Genomic DNA, 19,496 nt, shown 5'->3' on the forward strand with positions numbered 1-19,496 from the left:
TGAAATTCACTATTTTATGAACAAGCCCAAAAGTTACAAAATGCAAACGAAATAATGTGCTCTGCTGTCTTTTCAAAAGATTTTTTATCAACTCCTTTTTAAGCCTACACAACAGAGTCACTAAACGAGTAAGAAGTTAGCTTGCTCATCCCTCTCCGAGACTCCTTCCCTTCTGCTCCTCTGCTTCTCCTTCTAACATGCCCATCTTCCTTGTGGCCAAGATCTACTCAGATTTTTTTAAAAAAATCCTCACTTGAGGACATGCTCACTTAACCCCAAAGAGAGGGGAAGGGAGGGAGAGAGAAACATTGATGTGAAAGAAAAACATCCACCTGTTGCCTCCTGTACACACCCCCAACTGGGGATCGAACCTGCAACCTAGGTATGTGCCCTGACCGGGGATTAAACACATAACTTTTTGGTAAACAGGATGGTGCCCCAACCAACTGAGCCACCCAGCCAGGGCACCAAGATCTACTTTAAAAATATTGAGAATTTATTTTAATATCCATAATTCACAGACGGAGGGCAATCACAAGTTACTATAAAACCCTGAGACTCTAAAAATAAAAATCCCAAACATCTTCCCCCTAGAGTGTCCCTGGCAGAAGGTCTGTGAGGCCTGTGGATTCTGAACCTTCAAAAGGACATGTGCACACGGAGAATAAAGCAGCACCCGACTCGCTCCCGGGGGTGGGCAGGGCGGGCAAGCACTATGACAGAACCTGCACCTCTGAAGATTTATAATCTCGTTGGAGAGAAGACAAACAACACACATTCATGAGACGGATTACAGAAACAAGATCAGGCGCAGAAGCCAACTGATAGGCATATAGTATTGTTTAATAAAAGCTAAAGTGGCAGAATTATCTGCGTGGGGAATTACGGGTGTTTCTCATTTTCTTTGTTTATAGTGTCTAAAATTTTTGCTACAAGGAGTCCATTATTTTTTTGAAAGGAAAAAAAGTGATTGAGTCCAAACACGCTAAAGAAAGGTAAACACGGTGGCTAAGGGCATGGGCTCTGAGCCTGGCCATCTGCGCTTCTGCAAACTGGCCAGGTGACCTTGGGCAAGTTACCTGAAATCTCCATGCCCCGCGTCCTGACAAGTGAACAAAGACAATAGTGCTGTCTTCTTGGGGATGAAGCCATCGGTGAAAAGGCTATTGCATAGTGCCCAGTAAATGCCGTATAAATGATTGCCAGTGTTATCCCGTGAGCTGGTAGATAGTTTTATAAACTGCAGTGCCTGAGAAAATGCTTATGAAATGGCTTGAACTTGCATGGAAATTTAAAGGTCAGGGGAGATATTTTAGATAAGGGAGCAACTGGAGAGGACAGAGACTGAAGGTGAGAACGCTCAACCCCCTCAGACAAGCAGCGCCATGAGAACCAAATGGAACACCGGGACGGACACCGATCCGAAGTTTTCTCTTGAAAACAGCAACAGCTAACGGGCTGCAGGGAAGATGCTTCACCACGTGTGAACCCATCTGGCTCTTGTGGCTCACCCACCCATTTTCCACAAAAAGAAGAGACTCAAAGAAGATGCCTTCTAAATGTGTATCACCATTTATTGTAGTTTGCATTAGGAATTGAACAGAGGACATTGTCTGTGGAAGGGGGAAAAAAGGAAGAGAAAAAAAAAGTATGTTTTTGTAGACTTAATTTCTTCAAAACACTTTATGGTTTCAAATCCTTTTTTACCCCAAAGGGAATCTGAGACTTCAAGTATGTGGAGTAGGGAGCGGCAATACAGAAAGTCTTGTGTTTCTGTGTTCATGTGTGGGTGTGTTTGCCTGTGTGTGTTTTTACAAGCAGACGGACCTCGCATGTCTTGCTCCCTTTTTTTGCTTTGGTAAGGCCAAGCCCCCAAGGACACGTCACACACAGGAGCCCTGCCTTGAATGCACAGACTCAAGAGTTGAGGAATTTACATACCCTCGTAGGATACCTGTAAAAGGTTTCGACTGTCACGTAGCGTTAAAACCACCACCCTCCCCGCCGAACCCTGTCACGTGCCTCCTGATAGACTGAAACCCTCCCTTGGTGGCAGCTGCGCCTCGGTTCCTAAGAGAGGGCTGATGACAAGGACCAGAGCAACAGGATTCTCTTCGTTTTGCTTAGAATAAAAAAAATTTTTACAGGGACGTTTCAAAAGAAAAAAAAATAACTGAAATTCAAATTCTGAAAATATCTTGCCTTTTTTATTAATCATGTCATCTAACACCAATTAAAAAAACAAATATGTGAATATGATATAAAAATACGACCCCAGGATTAACACTTTGTTGCAGGCACAGTTATCTCACAGAATATATGTTTGGAGGGCCAGGGAAAGGAATTAATTTTTGTTTTTGCTTCTCATAAAAAAATCCACAGCAGTGCAAATAGGGTCAGGAAGGGAAGGGGGTTGGGGGAAAGATTCTTTAGCAGCAAAATGTCCAAGGTTCTCTAATCACAATCAAATCAATGGATATTGGATTTAGGGGAAAAAAAAAAAAAGAGGGGGTGCTGCCCAGACCCATTCATCATCAATCACTAAAAACTCCCGTTGCAAAAGCCCCCAATTGTGACATAGGAAGGACGTGTTTCATTACACAGGCAATCAATCATAAAATGTGTCCCTCAAGCTTTTGACCACGTTTGTCACTTAAATATATGTACAGGAATTGGGCTCCTCTTCTCATTCATGTCCGTTCAGGTGGCCACCGTGTGGTCGCTCTGGGAGGGCTCTCGGTGGGTTCGCCGCGTCCAGCTGCCACGTGCGAAGGGCGAGCGCGCCACCGATGCAGCTCCTGCTTGCCTCGCTGGCCTTGGCTGCTTCCGGCAGAGGCAGCAGGGGGGCGCGGTTTAGTGATCACTGTTCTGTTTCTCTCTCATCCAGGCGTGAATCTGGTCTTTCAGTTCTGGCACTGAGAAAAGAAAGGGGGTTAATGCCTCAGGCAGGGGGGCCCTTCCTCAGGACGATGCCTGTCGCCTGTACCAACAAATGGATAGGACATCCGTTCGCTCCGTGAAATGAAGACTGGACAAGACAAACTGGACATGAGAAGGACTAGACTTCTATAGCGAAGAGAGTGTCTCTTCCGTGAAGTGTCATAAACTACAGCATTTCTGGAGTTGCTAGGTTCCCGCCCTTCACTCCATCTCTGACACAGTCTGGTTTTGGCCCCCGGGGCTTGGTGCCCACGGAGGCCCCGCCCCGCCCGCCGCACCCCCGCACCCCGCACCTGGTTCCAGCATGCTCTCCGTCAGCGTCTGCCGGTTGAAGGGGTCGGTGGGGGAGTTCAGCAGGTGCCGCAGGATGATGGAGCGGTCCATGATGGTGCCGGAGGGCAGCCGCACCGGGTCGGTCATCAGGGTGTCCATCAGAGGGTCTAAGGGACAAAGCAAAGCAAACGCTCGTCTAGTAATGGGACTGCGACTGAAAACCAGAACAACACCAAGCCTCTCCTGTCTGTGAAGAAACACGTAAATCCATAGAACGGCAATCACATGGCGCCCCACGGCCCCCAAGTTCTGAGGGCAATCAGCGTAGGCACACACACTGCCATGGGAGGCGGGGAGCGCAGCCTTTGTCAGCCGCCGCTGGGGGAGGGGCAGGAGGGGATGGGCGGCCCAGGGGCAGCAAGACGGCAGGGCGGTGGGGGGTCCCCCCAAAGGCTGTGCTGCTCAGAGCTCTGTGTGAACGCCGACCCCTGCGTGCGAAGGCCAGGCTGACCTTAGAACTTTCCGGATTGTTACCTGGTTTACAATCAGGCTAAGGACTTTTTTTCCTTTTAATTCACAACATGAACTACAAGTAGATGAGTGTAATTTCTGACAGTTTCAAAAAAGCCACAGCACACCATTAAAAACTTGAGAGCACGGAACACTCCCCCCCTTTTTTAAAAAAAGGCTTTATTTATTTTTAGAGAGAGGGGAAGGGAAGGAGAAAGAGGGGGAGAGAAACATTGACGTAAGAGAGAAACATCGATCGGCCTCTCGGAGGCACCCCAACCAGGGACTGAAGCCGCAACACAGGCCTGTGCCTGGCGGGAAATCAACTGGTGGCCCTTTGCTTCGTGGAAAGATACCCAACCAACAGAGCCACACAGGTCAGGGCAGAACATCCTCTTTCAATGTTACTTTTCCCAGTTAACTCAAATCAAAGGATTCAGTGTGAGAAAAGCAGCCACTTGCCTCTGAACTCGTCTGGAGCATCGCTGTAGTCGATCTCGGCACGCGCGTTCTTGGCCACTATCTCCTCCACCTTCTCGGCGAGAAGTTTGAACTTCTCGATCGCTATTGTGGATTTGATCCCTGCCTTCCGCAGCTTCGAAATAACCTCTTCGAATAGCTCCTTGCTGTAGGATCTCTGTGGATGAGAAAAGATAATGTAAGATGTATATAGTTTAAGTGGGAAAAAAGCAAGCTGCAGAAAATACCAAAAGTATGATCTATTTATTTTTTTTCTTAAAAAGTCCTAAAATCACAGTGTGTATATGCATATATATACATGTGAATATACATACATAAAGACTGGGATAATGAACACCAAGCCTCACAAGGTCATTACCTCTGGGGAGGGCTTCAGGATTGAAGCAAATAAAGGGAATTAAAAAATGTTTGAATTCTTTTTAAAGCAAACATGTATTTCTTTTAAAAGTTTAAATATCAACATGAAGGAGATCTAGTCTATTTTAGCCCTCGCAAGGCCCTGTGCTCTCGCAGCATGAGAGGAGGTGGCAATTTTAGCTCTTCTCCCTAAAGGGAGCACGGAAACAATGCACTACAGTCCATAATCAAACTCTCCCAGGCCCTCGGGCTCTCCCAGGTGACCGCTACTAATGGCCAGGTGCCCTGTGACGGGGCGGGCACGACTTCCGCCTCTGAGAGCGGGAGCCGCCGGGCCAGAGGACCAAGCCCACCAGAGCCCGACAAACCGGGGCTTGAGTTGCGGCTCTACCACCCACGTGCCTGGTGGTCTCAGGCGAACCCCGTGTTCTGCTGAGCCCCAGCTTCCTCGCTGTAAAATGGGGGGAGTGACGTCACTGCCACTGCAAATTGTCAAAGTGCGTCCTAACTTGCATTTATGGCAAAAACACCGGCCACTTGTCAATGTAGTGACAACGATGTAAATGCAGGAGAATGATGACACGGGAGACCCTGACCGCTGACCAGTCATTTCTATCTGAGGATTCGCACTGCCATCTACAGTTACGAATATGAAGAAAACACAAACAATGCAATTTGAAAAACTGGTGAAGGACTTGAATAGACATTTCTTCAAAGAAGATATACAAATGGCCAAAAAGCACATGAGAAGATGCTCAGCAGTATTTGCCATTAAGGAAATGCAAATTAAAGCCACAGCGACAGACCACCTCACTCCTACTAGGGTACCTATTTAAAAACAAAACAAAAACATTGCTGGGGATGTGCAGAAACTGAATTTGGAACCCTTATACCAGTAGTTCCCAACCTTTCTGGCACCAGGGACTGGTTTCGTAGAAGACAATTTTTTCATGGGCCCGGGAGGGAGCGGGAGTCAGGGGCGGGGATGGTTTGGGGATGATTTAAGTGCATCACATTTACTGTGCATTTTATTTCTGTTATTATTACATTATAATACATGATGAAATAATCACTCAACACACCGCATGCTAGGGTTAGCACGCAGGCTTACTAAAACTGTGACCAAGACAAGAATGCAGTGCGGGAAAGGGGTGGGGACGAAGTGGTAAATGAAGTAACGGGTAGGCTGCGCATGGGCTAAAATATGTGTTGGATTCTGACTTAAAGCCTGCACAACAGAAATACAATTGTGATGCAGCTGTACAAGAAGTACGTCTACCCACTTGCCACTATAAAGCCTGCCACCAGATGTAGCTTAACTGTCACTTGCCACTCACTGATGGGGTTTTGACATGAGCCTGCAAGCAATGGGTTCATTAGGGTCTCTGTGCAGTCAAACCCCTCTGCTAACGACAATCTGTACTTGAAGCCACTCCCCGGGGCTAGCGTCACCGCCTCGGCTCCACCTCAGACCCTCCGGCATCGGATCCTCATGAGGAGCCCGCAACTACGCAGCTCACGGCAGGGCTCCCGCTCCTGTGAGAGTCTAATGCCGCCTGGATCTGCTGGTCTGGCAGGAGGCACAGCTCAGGCGGCAATGAGCGACAGGGAGCGGCTATAAATGCAGGTGAAGCTCTGCTCGCCTGCCGCTGCGAGCCTGGGGCCCAGCAGGCCGCAGGCTGATGCCCGTTCAGTCTGCGGCTGCGGGCGGGGGACCCTGCCTTATACATTGCTGGTGGGAATGCAAAACGGTGCAGCCAATGTGGAACATGGTTCCTCAAAAAGTGAAACACAGAATTACCATATGACTCAGCAATTCTCCTTCCAAGTATACACTCAAAAGGACTGAAAATGGGTATTCAAATCAATACTTTTCACGAATGTTCATGGGAGGCCCATTTGTGATAGTCAAAGATGGGAACAACTCAAGACGCCCGTCAGTGATGCATGGATAAACAAATAATGTTCCATCCAGACAGTGAAATATGATTCAGCCGCAAAAAGGAATGAAGCACTGATACATATGCTACCATATAAACCTCAAAAATGTTATGCTAAGCGAAAAAAGTCAGACACAAAAAGCAACATGATATATGATTCAATTTATATGGAATATCCAGAATAGGTGAATAGGTGAATAGGTAAACCCAAAAATGGGTAAAATAAAGACAGAAAGCAGACTGGGGCTGCAGGGAAGGCAGAACAGACAGAGACTGCTTAACGGGCACAGGGTCTCCCCTCGCTGGCGGTGGAACGTTTTGGAACTAGACAAAGGTGATGGCTGCGCAACATGAGAAGGTTCTAAATGCCACCAAACTGTACACTTTACAGTGGTTAATTGTACGTTATGTGGATTCAGACAGGCTCTTGACTGTTTATTTTTAAATAGCACACACTGTTAACAGACAGGCCCAGGAACCTCGGGTGCGGCCCATCCACGGAATGGGGCCTGCCCGTTGAGGCACAGCCACCTGTGGTCCCCGACGTGACTGGCTGAGTCACCGTAAGACCTCCCTACCCTGGGCTCTCTCCCCAGGTTTGGCAGCGGAAAGCTGGCGCCTTCTCTCACCTCTCCTGGTCACTGGCTTTCAGCCTCTCCCAGGACACAGGGAGAGAAGTCTCTCAGCCTCTTTCCTTGAACAGCTGCCATTTCATCTTCCTTTGTTTTCCCAGGAAAACAAGACATGCCAGGCCAAGCCAAAGCAGTAAGACCAGTGCTCCCAAAGGAGAAAATGAACTTGTACTACCTGTTTTCTGGAGCTTTCTAGCCTTCCACCCCTGAAACCTTCTTCCAAAACAATCACGTCACCCGGGCCCTGATCAGCTTACAGCCAAGAGCAGTGGAAAGTGCCCAACAGGACCAACAGCGCGCTGAACAGGGAGCACACACTCCACACGCCGTGAGTCTCCTCCCCTGAGTCTCTGGCACCGCGTGTCTGCTTCACGGGCTCCGAGGAGCTGGGGGCACAGACATCTGAGAAGGCTGGTGTGTCACGGCAGGAACCGCCGTCTCTGACTCACGCCCGTGCCCCTGCAGGCCACTGCCGTCACCCACAGGGATCACCAGGTCGTGAGGACATCTGGTTGGTCACCGAGGAAAGGCTGCTGGCAGCACTCCTTTGTCACCCACTTGGTTGTCACTGTCTTACAGGGTGTGTGCTGTATTCACTCATGCTGTGAACTGTGTTACATTAATGACTTGCAAAGTGGCCGCCACAGGAAGACCGACCAGGAGAAGAGGGGGTGCGCTAGGTAACTTCCAGGGCTCTCACAACAAAACTGGGCGAGCCCCTGGGGACCCCGCACAGCCGGACCTCTGTCTGGAGCCCAGGTCCAGCTGCCTGCTGCCCAAGAGGTGACCCCGCCTTGGCCGGGGAGCACTTCCTCCTCCTTCCCCTTGTTGCAGGCCACCGCACCGCTTCCAGCTACCGAGGCGCAGTCTGACACAGTGTGCGCGAGACAAACGCTTCAGCATCTCCCCCGAATAACTGCAAACCCTAACCCCGTCCTTTACCATGACCTCTGACGGAAAAGCTGCTTCAGACGTGTTTTTTTTTCACTGCCCTTTGTCAAGATGACACCTGCTGCTTATGTCCAGAGGTACCTACATTTTCCCTGCTGGAACCTTTGGATGAAGTATGGGTAAAGAACCTTCTAGAATGTCTACCGATGATTAACCTGAGATGGAGTATTTGGATAGAAAGTGTGAGCAAAGGTGGAGAGACAGAAAGGAGCATGGACTCCAGGGCATTTTAAGTGGAGGGCAGCCAGGCTGAGAACACAGGCTCAGGGCCGGAGGCTGGGACACGAGTCCCGCCGCACCCCCACCCTAATGCCACGCGAGCTATTTAACATCTCTGCGCCTCACTTAAAATGAGGACTCTAACTGAACCCATATCACGAGATTTTGTGAGGAGTAAACATGTGAAAACACAATAAGCGGTTAGAACCTGGTGTTCAGTGAACGAACACCAGCTATTTCACGTTGGAGCGATGCAAGACGGCGCGCGCGGGGACGCCCTGCGGTGGGTCACCGGCACGTCCAAAAGCCAGGCCGGCCGGGCGGCACTGGCAGCCTTGGCAACAAGCGCACAAAGGGCTGTGATCATGGGGACGCAGGGGAAGTGGGGGGCTGGGGGGTGCCAAGACAGCCCTCCGAGGCCTGAGCCTGGAGGACCGCCACAGCCACGGCAGCACCGGAGCCGGGACTTGGGAGAGGACGTGGATTCCCTGGGAAGGCGGGGGGCGGGGGGGCCCTCTCAGCGAGATCCCGAGGTCAGAGCTCAACGGGAGCTGGTCTGGGAGCCAAGCCTTGTTGTTTACGCCCAAAGGGAAGCATCATTTCATCTCCAGTTTCAGAAGACCAGCTCCCCTGGCCACGGTGGGCGAGATTTCCATTTACGGTACTGAAAATCCCCCAAACTATATTTTGAAAAGCATGCTTGATTTCAAGTGGGAAAAACTTGGGAGCAGTTAGCTATGCACTTGCACAGCCCTGCCCGGGAATCCACAGAGCGGCCAGCTCCGGCCACCCAGGGCGGTGGCCAGAGCCCCGACTGCCTCTGCCACGCCCCTCCCCCGGCACTGACCTGGTCGTCGGCGATGGCTTTAGCGAACCGCGCGCAATCCAGCTGCAGGTAAATATCTGTCAGCTGGTCCAACAGCTTCTTTGGTTCAAAGCCGTACTTCTCTGGGTTTTCAACTTTCAGGTCACGGCACTTGGGACCACAGAGTTGCTGAAGATTAAAGTTCAGCATTGCAGCCAATCGAGGTCCCAGTTCCTAGGAAATCACAGGATAACAGGAAAATTCACGCTGTTGAGACAAGTGGGGAGGACCAAAAGCTCCCGGTACAGTGGAGGAGCAGGGATTGGAGCGATTACTCTTCAAAGAACTTCTTGTAAGTGCTGTGTATCATAAGCTGAAGAAGAACATTATGTTCAAAAGTTCTTTTACTCCCCATTTCTAATCCAATAATTCTAATACTTAATGTTGCAGGTTGATGAAATATTTATAAGTACCAACAAAAGGCAACCTTTTCCATAAATTTAGTTATAAAAACAAGGATCACTCTAAATTCCCAAGAAACAGGTAAAAGAGGGAAAATTAGTCATAAATCCATCATAACACATCACAAAATTTTCTGAGTACGCCTTCTCAGCCGTCACTGCACGCATTACTTTGGTATAAATTTCAAAGTCCCAGATAGTTCAGACAGTGCACCGTACAATTTATTCTGAATAGTTTTAAACTTGGCCAGTGAGACAAAGCAAACTTAAACGAAACAGCTAGAACATGACTATAATGCAACAGCAGGCTTTATGCAGGCTTTAAGCAAGATGGCAGGCTTTACGCAGGCTCTAAACAGGGCGGCTTGGCTCGGAGAGCGCCGAGGTGAGTGCTGCCCATGAAAACGCCGCTGTGAAGCCTTCCCTTTCGGTACAGGGTTTCCATTAAATTATTGGATTTATACAAAGTAAACTTCAACTCAGCTTTTTGCACAAAGTACTCCCGTATCTAATTAAGAATGTGTGGAATAAGGGAGTGGTAAGAAGGGGCTACAGCTGGTAACTTGTTTCCCTTGCGAAGCGGGAGCGTTTTGTGGGGCACAGGCAAAGACCACATCAGGGCAGGCACCAGCAAAGACTGGGCGGGAGACGGTGGCCACCATGCACCGACCTCTCCCGTCTGTGTGCAGGCCTTGGAAGCAAGTTCACTTCCCTCAATGTGAAAAGATTAGACTTAGCTTTCAATAATTTCCTTTAAACAATGAAAAATTTAGAGCTACTTATGGGCTTCATAAAAACTTAGTCTTAAACAGTTTTTATGTTTCCTACCTTCTAACAATCAAATGGCACTACCATTGGGGTCACGGAACACGAACTCAAACACGGTTAGAACAGCGATTGGCAAACAGCTAGCCGCAGGCCCTGGCTGCTGGATGCCTGTCTCTATAAAGTTTTATTGGAATACAGCCACACACAGCTGTGCGAGTGCTGTCTGTGCCTGCCTTTCTTTGCATTGTGAGGTCTCAAAGGTGAGACCGTGTGCCCACAAACCTGACCTAGTTGCTGTCCGGCCTTTATGGGTAGAGTTTACAGAAATTCCATGCGCAGCCCTCTGAGGGAAGCACGTGTCTGGACTATCATGTTCAAACAGTACGTGTCCCGGTGCTTTCACCAGCAAGCTCTGCGCAGTTTCGTGGTCCGCTGTGCTTGCACAGAAGTGAACTTGTGAAGAGACGTGCAGTGGAAGGGGAGAGAGGAGGAGCCTCAGCTCTCAAGTGGCACACAGGCCAGGGTGTGGTCCTGATGCTGGCGGGGAGAGTGAATACGGAAACCGGAGAACATATGCATGTGGTACAATTACACTCCATTGTAAACTTGTCTCCATTCGGGCAATTAACTGCCAAATCTCGGTCCCCTTCTTTGCCTTCTCTGCCACCTTTGTCCTGGCCACACCCTAAAGCTTCTGAACTGCGTGTGGCAGGGGACCGGGAGGCTCGGCGGCAGCAAAGCAGAGGCCTTCAGTGGTGTCGCTCTGCTTCCATTCAGACGTGGGGCCCTGGTTTCAGGAATCACGTCAAGGCCAAACTTTCTGACAACCTTTGACCTATCATAGACCCTAATTGTGGCTCTCACTGACCTTTGGCTTCTTGAGTGTAACAAAACTACATCTAAGAGAAACAAGGTTTTATGCATCATCAATTATTTCTACTTAATGTTCTACTTAACGTTCCAATTGACGTTACCTTACTTTTCCTATAAATAAAAAACAGAAATCAATAATGATAAAAATATGTCATAGCTTCACCATTAATAATCCAAAGTGCTGTCTAAGCAGAGAGTGAATTAAGTTAACTTGGAAGCGACCATTTGCAGATTTCAGTCTATCAACAGTGCTGTAGCAACGGGCCTAACTGGGAACAAAATCAGTAATAAAATTTCACTTATCAGTGACTGTGACGCTGAAACATCCAGGATTTCAACAACTCTATTTAGTTACAAGCGATAGAATCTGAACGTGGAATCCAACAGACCAAACAAATACCCCAGAGTTTCCACTCACCGGCCGGAGGAACGGCTTCTGGACCTGCTTGGTGAGGATATGGAACATGTCCACGGTCTCCGTGGCCAGGGCGAGATAGGAGCGTGAGACGCGCTCGTCCTGAGCCAGCTGGGACTGGCGGGCCTGCTGCTGCTCCTGGGGATTGAGCAGATGCCAAACAAATCTCAGTGCGAGTCATCAGCTCACCAACGTGCCCAGTGTGACGGAAAAATACAGTCAGCTCCTGAATGGAAAAGTGCGCAGCAAAGCCAACCTACTCAGGGAAGGACAGCACAACCTGCAGCAGCGAGTTCCCCGGACCACTGAAGCTGATTCCTCTCGGCGTCAGAACTCCTCAGGACTTTGAGTAAGGTGGCCATGGCACGTTATTTAACTTACATGAGACTTGGTTTGCTCTGTGATAAAAGAAGTCACTACCAACTTCTACAGAGAATGAAATAAGTGAACTTTATGTTGTGTTGGGGCTAACAAAGGGTAGTTCATTTCCCTTAATAACAACTTTTACTTAGTTATCATGACTTTAAAAACATGCGACATGATATCAAGGCCTGTAGGCTTTGCCCCTGTACCAAGTGCTTGCGAGTTGCTAGGCTTTTGAATTTTGCCTTTCCACACTGCTAGGCTATCGCCCCTTCGCCTGGCTGTGTGCTTGTCTCCAGAATGGCCCTCCTCTTTCAGGTCTGCCACAGGCAAGGAAACAAGGTAATAAGGTGTGTTCGACTCACGGGTTAAGTAAGGTGGAACACTAATGCTCTGAGATTGATAAAATACAGAACCTCCAGTAAAGAGTCTTATACTTTAGGTGAGGGAGCGGAGTGGCTAGAAGCACCGAAGTCTGAGTGAGTGCCCCTGGGTGGGAGCCCTCTGGGGGTCCGCTTGGTGGAGATGCTGCAACAGCGTTGGGGGACCTGTCCACTGTGCCCAGATCATGAATGAGCCCACGGAATGAAAGGCAGAGCCAGGGGAGGCACACGAACAGCAAGGTGGGAAGTGCCTCAGCGTGGGCCTGGGGGTCTCCGCTGTCCACCCATGAGCATAATCTAGCCCCTTCGAGACAGAGAACAGAACATGACCCACGAGGCTGCTCCTGCCCTCATGGGGCTGAGACGCCAGTGAGGGTGGCACGCAATGAGCAGACAAACACCCAAACAGATGTGTAGGTCTGACAGTGATAAAAAAACAACCCAGGTACGGGGAGAGGAGCACGTTGGAGCCAGGACATGCCATTCCAGAAAGGGTGGTCTGGAAAGGCCTCTCTCTGGGGAGGTGACATTTAAGTGGATGTCTGAAGGAAGTGAGTCAGCAAAAACCTGGGGGAAGAGGCGCCAGGAGGAGGGAACAGCAAGCGCACAGGCCCAGCTTGGCAGCGAGGAGCCAGGAGTGCGGCTGGGTGCTGAGCGACGGGCAGGACGGGGGCAGGGTCCCGCCGTGCCCGCATGGCCACTCTGCAGCTCGGGACTTGATGGATGGGGAGGAGAGCCCGGGGGGCTCTGAGCGGAGTGGGGATAGGCAAGGGCGCAGGCTGAGCGACCAGAGAGGGACCAACGGCAGTAATGCAGACCCGACATGGCAGTGGCCTGGACATGGGGGGAAGCGGCCAGATAGGGCTGTGTGTTAAGATAGAGGCCAGGGGCTCTGCTAAGAGGGAGGAGAACCAAGGACGACACCAAAGTGCTGAGCCAGAGTCTCTGTGGGCTCCGGCGGTCACTTCTGGAGCCTGGCAGACCTGGAGAGGCGGCCCGGAGGACACCAGCAGGGCTCCGTTCCGGACAAGTTCAGTGTGAGGTGCCCACCGGACCACCCGGCGGAGAGGCACGCCCAGAGCTGGCTACAGAGTCGGGGGAGGCCTGAGCTGGGGAGACACGTTCTGAGTCTTCAGAATACAGATGTGTAAAGCCTTGGAACCCATGGACTCAGCTGGCAGTGATCTTCTGCAAGGGCTTCAGGCCACATGTAGGAGTGTTTGGTTACCTGACGACTCGGGGGAGGGAGGCACATCCCTGGCTTTAAATGGGCGTGAGCCAGAGATGCTAAATGTCCTGCAATGTACGGGACAGTTATTCACAATTGAAAATTTACATAATAACATAATTCTATTGCATTCAAAACACCAGCCAGCACCCTCCCTGCGAAACACCGGCGTAGGGAGCAGGTGTGGAGGGGAGAGAGGCCTGCGGGCCGAGCGCTGGAGCTCGGAGGGTGCGGGGCCCGGGAGCGGCGGGGAGGTGCAGGGCAGGTAGTGACTGGAAAGTCAAATGGAAATGATTTCTGAAATGGCATTTGTTAGGGGTGATTTATGCCCCCTTCCCATCCATTAACATAGACAAAAATCAATACTATCTGTTCAGTTGTTTCAAACAAATGCTAGTAAGCACTGACTGTGAACAAGATAATGCGCAAAGTATCCCAGCACCTACTGTACAACATAAGCTGGCTCAGGAAAAGCCCCGTAAGTGGGCGCTGCACAGGTGAGACAAGGTAAGGCTTCGCAGCTATGCTGACCGGGGAACGTTTGGACAAGACCTTCCCGAAAGACTGGGTGGGGTTTTAGTACATACAGAGGACAGGAGCGCCTAAGACAGAAGAAACACGGGTGCGCTCTATGCGGATCGCTTTCCCTGGGCCAGTCCTGAGCTATGCACTTGCCTTCCACTGTCTCTCCTCACAGCTTTCCCACAGAGGAGGGATCTGACTTGTGGACAAGGACACAGAAATGAAAGAACTTTGCATATGAGGCAGTGTCAGCTCTTGAGCCTGGAGCCCTGGAGCCCTCGACTCCAAAGCTGGGGTCCCACAATGAGGCCTCATCTGCGTCCGCACACACTGTGTGAATGAGTGCCCGGCTCATCTGTCCGGACTGGAGTTGACCAACGGCCTGCCCGGGGAGGCGTGCCTGGAAGGGCGTGCCACAGCCACCCCAGGGGCAGCCGTGGGGATGGGGAGCGGCGGGAGGGAGGCGTTGGAGGCACAGCAGCCAAGGTTTAAGGCGTGTTTGGAAATGTGTACGAGCGTGGGGGCAGCATGGCACCCAATAGGCGTCTCTACTGTCCCAAGGGGAGAGAAGACTGTGGCGCTGTCCAGCAACGTGCTGGAGGGGCTCGAACAGAGTCCCCATGGGCACAGGAGACACTCGCCATTCCTGGACCCTGGGTAAAGCCCCCGAAAAGGTTGGAGTCTATAGTTTAAGCATGTTGGCTGGACCAAGATATAAAATTGTCCTCGAAGCTGCAGGCATACATGGAACAAAAACTTTCCCTAAAACCCTCTCTAAATGTGCTTCAGTGTCTTACACTTAAGGTGCTTTTTGATGCCACAGAGCCTCAACAACAGTTTCCATTTTAAGAATGCTATTGCAAGGAGAGAAAAATTAGTTCTCCCCTCTTGCCCACGAGAACTCCTTCTGGAAAGCGGTTGACTCTGAGCCTTACGATACCAGGAAGAGATCCAACCAGTGAGTGATGCCGGCGTAGCTGCCAAGGGCCCACTGACCAGGCAGGGAGCCACAGCAATGCTGCAGTCAGCGTCAGGGCAGGGCAGCAGCGCTCGCCCATGGAACCTGGTGCAACAGGCCTCCCTCCATGAGAAACTGAGAAGGAAAACCAAGATCAACCGAAAGAAGAAATCCACTAGAATCTTGAGTGATTCACACAGATGCCCAAAGATCATACGAAATTTCTTGTCTGGCAGACCCAATTTGAGACTTATTTCCTAGCTACTTTCATAAATCTTAACATATTCAGACAATAAAAGCTCTTCTCCAAAAAGCCCTTTAAAATGAAAAGGCAGAGCACGTTTTCTGGACACACTTGGAGAGAACCCGCAACTCACGTCGCAGTGTTAGAGCCAGGGCTTAAGTTTCCTCCTGCCCCGCCCCTCGCCTGTCGCTTCACGGGCGCCGGCCCACACTCACCCGGGGCAGCTGCTCCCACCGCTCCCGGTTCTTCATCTCCTCCTGCGCCTCGTGGATGCGCTTCAGGGACTCCAGGCTCTCGTCGAGCAGAAACGTCGTGTCGTTGATCAGCATGTTTATGTAGCGAACAAACTGCTTCCCAGAACTGAAAAGGCAGTGACGGGGCGCGTGGTCACACATCTCCCCGCGGCCAGACGCCACTGCAGAGCCCAGAGGGACGGGCCAGGCGAGTTGCCCTGCGAGTCTGCTGACCTTGGCACCACTTGAATATCCCCTGAAGGGCAAGTCTCTCCTTAGGTTTTGTTGTCCTATTGAATCAGTTGTGACAAGCTCAGTCCAGTGATGTGCTGGAGACAACGTGCATGACTTAGGAGAGCCAATGCTAATATTCGGGAATCTGTGCGCGGATTCCCATGGCAGCTTAAATTTGGCAACAGTGGAAGTATTTACACCCCAGAAAACTGGCGCATACTGATTTTTTCCTTCTGGAGAGTAGGTTTACCAGCACACCCCGGCTCAGTCCCTCTATGACTCTAAGTAGAGAAAACACTCTTCCAGACTAGAAAAGAAAATACGCTTAAATTCACCAGGATAAAAGAAAGCACAAATAATAACCACCTCTGGGAGACAAGAGAACTACAGAGACAGTTATCCGACTATAAAGAAAGGCACACTGAAGAAAAACTGGAAGCTGTAATATTGACCAAGCTATTACCTTACCATACAGAACCTGCAGCTTCCAACCAGCATATGGTGCTGTCCCGCCCACCATGCTATAGATGGAGGGAGCCACTGCTGAGCCGAGATGGCCTGACCCACCTGTGTTACTCTGTAAGTGCCACACTAGTAGAGAGGATGGGGCTACACTTCGGGACCTGCCGCTGTGCAGCTGGGGCCCGTGAGCCCAGGCCCAGGGAAGAGAAGTTCCTGTGAACCAGGGCGGAGGCCTGGCTTTCAGGAACACGGAAAGTTGTGGGCCCGCTTGGTTTCCTAACCACGGGCCAGGATTCCGCTGGAACATAATTCTGACTATGATAGCAGTTCATAGAAACAAAGAATTAATTTACAGTTTCCTTTGCAGAAAGCTATTTAGCAGATGGCCATTCCACCGGTAACGCCCACTCCTGACTCGTAACGCAGTTAACAAGGGACAGCTGGACCTGATCAAAAATCTAACTGGGGTCGCAAAAAAGACCCAAGTAGGTGAACTAAAATGTCTCCTGAAGAATAATACGGAAGCACGACATTTTCATCTACCTTTCTTTTTAAAGTAATTTAGATGGAATTACCAATGTCCAGGTTTGAGTAGGTGCTGAAACTCCAGGTGGGCAATGACAAGTCCTTAATCAAAGTTTAGGGCCTCACTACGAAGAATGACACTTCAAATGTCAACCCTACTCTATTTCTGAATCTAAACTCCAATACTTTCTCCCATTTCTAACTCCAAAGCTTGATATCATATTCAAGAACACCATTAAGATCTCGTTTCAGTTATTCTGACAACTTCATTTAACGTTGTAATCATAGAAACACTTAACACATTATCTCAGAATGTTTATAGATTCTTTCCTTATGTATACCATCCCCAAGGTATCTTGACAAACCTAAAGGTCAGCAGTATCTCGTAAGCAGACGTTTAGATAACCCGGCTCACACTGAGCAGGACCTGGAAAAGTTAAAGGAGGCTGAGCCCAAGCAAGCAGTCAACGAGAGCCCAGCTGTGAAAGTTTTTAAGCAGCCACTCTTTCTATGATTTGCAAAAGGGCAAGTTGCACCATCAGGGGCCCGATACTCACTTGAACTCCTCCATGAAGGTGCCATGGTGAGCTATGTTTTGCCAAAGGCTTTTAAAAATGGTGCTAATGTGATAGCGAATGGTGAACTTGTCATAGAACTCACTGGTAGCTCCGGTGTGCTCGACATCTAAAACAGACAGACAAAAGGACTGAAGGATGTATACTTTCTTACCTTTTTAAAAGCAGTTACCGCTACAACAGTGTTACTGAGTAAATACAAATCTGCAAATTCAGAGCGAAGAGTTGTGTCACTGGCATAGCATCGGCTCACTAAAGACCAGGGGCTGAATGATCATACCTCCCCCCAATTTTAGTTACTGATTTGTAGAAATTCCACAGCATTCCTGAGCAGGAAATAAACAGGGTTAAATTTTATTAAGGGCCAAGTACCTATCAAATGTGACTATTATTTCAAATATTTTTGTATTAGGGACATTTTAAAAAATGTACCGAAATAAAGGAGAGCGGAGAGAATCCCCATGAACTCATCCCTCATCGACAATTACCAACATCCACATACCTATTAAAGCGGAACAGACATCAAACTTAGCATACAAATGTCAAGTAGCTTAAGCATGAGAAATTTCTGAACTCATGACAAATTTTAAAAGGAGGAAAAACTGTGAGGTAAAGACAATAAGGCTTAAGAAAAAGATAAACTACAATAAGATTGTTTTTGTCATCTATCAAACTGGCAGACATGGCAAAATGACAATATTGAGTGAAGGTGAGAATTTGTGGATACGGATCCTACAAATGCAGGTGGGAATGAATGGTGATCCAACTTTTTTTTTAATTGTTAAAAAAAATTTTTATTTATTTTTAGACAGAGGGGAAGGGAGGGAGAGAGGGAGAGAAATAATGTGCTTTTCACACATCTCCTACTGGTGACCTGGCCCACAACCCAGGCATGTGCTCTGACTGGGAATCAAACTGGTGACCTGTTGGTTCGCAGGCCAGCACTCAATCCACTGAGCCGCACCAGCCAGAGCTGATCTAACTTCTTTAAGACAATTGGATAAAATGTATCACAACCCATTAATATGCCCATCTCTCTGACCTACCAATCTGATTCAAGAAAACATATACAGATGGATAAAGAAAACGTGGTGTACACACACACACACACGTAATATAGAAATTGACTAGGAAGGTACAGAGCAAAATGTTAACAGAGATTCTCAATGATTTTACTTTCTTCTTAGTATTTTCTATATTGCAAAAAAAAAAAAAAAAAAAAAAAACCCAAACAAAAAAACACAACATTTTTTTTGTGACTGAAAAAGAAAATAGCTATTTAAAAATAAGAGTCCTGGCTGGTGCGGCTCAGTGGATTGAGTGCTACTTCGGGCCTACGAACCGAAGGGTTGGTTGCTGGTTTGATTCCCAGTGTAGGGGTACAGGCCTAGATTGCAGGCAGGGTCCCCAGCAGGGGGCACGCAAGATGCAACCACACATTGATGTTTCTCCCTCTGTTCCCCTCTCTAAAAATAAATATATAAAATCTTTTAAAAAAATCTTAAAAGTAAAATAAGTTAATTCACACCTACTACACAAAGATCTGAAATCAGTTATGTATATCCATTAGGCCAACCTTTCTGTAAAGGTGAACTAAGTGCCATTTTATTAATTGGATAGACAGACGTGTGAACTGAAGTGTGGAGAGCTGATTTAGAAGAGACCAAAGAAAGATACCAGCGTGGAGGGGGCGGGACACAGAACTTCTTATACCCTCTAAATTGCTCCTAATACCTGTATTGTATCCTGAACAGAGCAGAGACTAAGCACCTACTATTAGCTTATTGCTCATCCACATACACCTCTCCCAAACTTTAAACAAAAATTCACTCTAATGTACCTCAAAATTACTTCAGCCCAAGTTTTAACTTCCAGTCCTACTTCTAAGAGGCTGGAAATGAACAAGACCCCTGCTGACCTCCGCCAGGGGACTTCGGACCTGCTGCTGCCTCTGCCTGCCACACTGGCTGAGATCCCCGTATGGTCCACTCCTTTGTCTCTTTTTCAGCGTTGCTCTGAAGTTGTCTCCTCAGAGACCTTCCCCGACTGTGCTTCTTAGAGGAGCACCGCTCGTTCGCCCACGCTCCCAATCTGAAAGCATCCTACTTACTGGTTCAGCGTCTGTCTCCCAGCTAGAACACCTGA

General features: G+C 49.0%; 1 protein-coding gene across 3 annotated transcripts in view; it reads right to left on the reverse strand.

Moving 5' to 3' along the window:
- Window positions 1-1,556: 1,556 nt before the first annotated feature.
- UBE4B (ubiquitination factor E4B) overlaps window positions 1,557-19,496 on the reverse strand; it is a 95,274-nt gene continuing 77,334 nt past the window's right edge. For all 3 annotated transcript variants that reach the window (XM_054579775.1, XM_054579777.1, XM_054579776.1), the window contains 7 exons: window positions 17,334-17,460; window positions 15,538-15,682; window positions 11,628-11,762; window positions 9,150-9,341; window positions 4,186-4,360; window positions 3,234-3,380; window positions 1,557-2,915 (listed from right to left, as the gene is read on the reverse strand). In XM_054579775.1, coding sequence (XP_054435750.1) covers window positions 2,854-2,915; window positions 3,234-3,380; window positions 4,186-4,360; window positions 9,150-9,341; window positions 11,628-11,762; window positions 15,538-15,682; window positions 17,334-17,460 — 983 coding nt within the window. In that variant the 3' untranslated portion in view covers window positions 1,557-2,853. The remainder of the gene's footprint in view (window positions 2,916-3,233; window positions 3,381-4,185; window positions 4,361-9,149; window positions 9,342-11,627; window positions 11,763-15,537; window positions 15,683-17,333; window positions 17,461-19,496) is intronic.

Source organism: Pteronotus mesoamericanus, unplaced genomic scaffold, assembly GCF_021234165.1.
Source record: "Pteronotus mesoamericanus isolate MK-2021 breed Mesoamerican mustached bat unplaced genomic scaffold, CSHL_Meso_final contig_557, whole genome shotgun sequence".
Classification (NCBI taxonomy): Eukaryota; Metazoa; Chordata; class Mammalia; order Chiroptera; family Mormoopidae; genus Pteronotus; species Pteronotus mesoamericanus.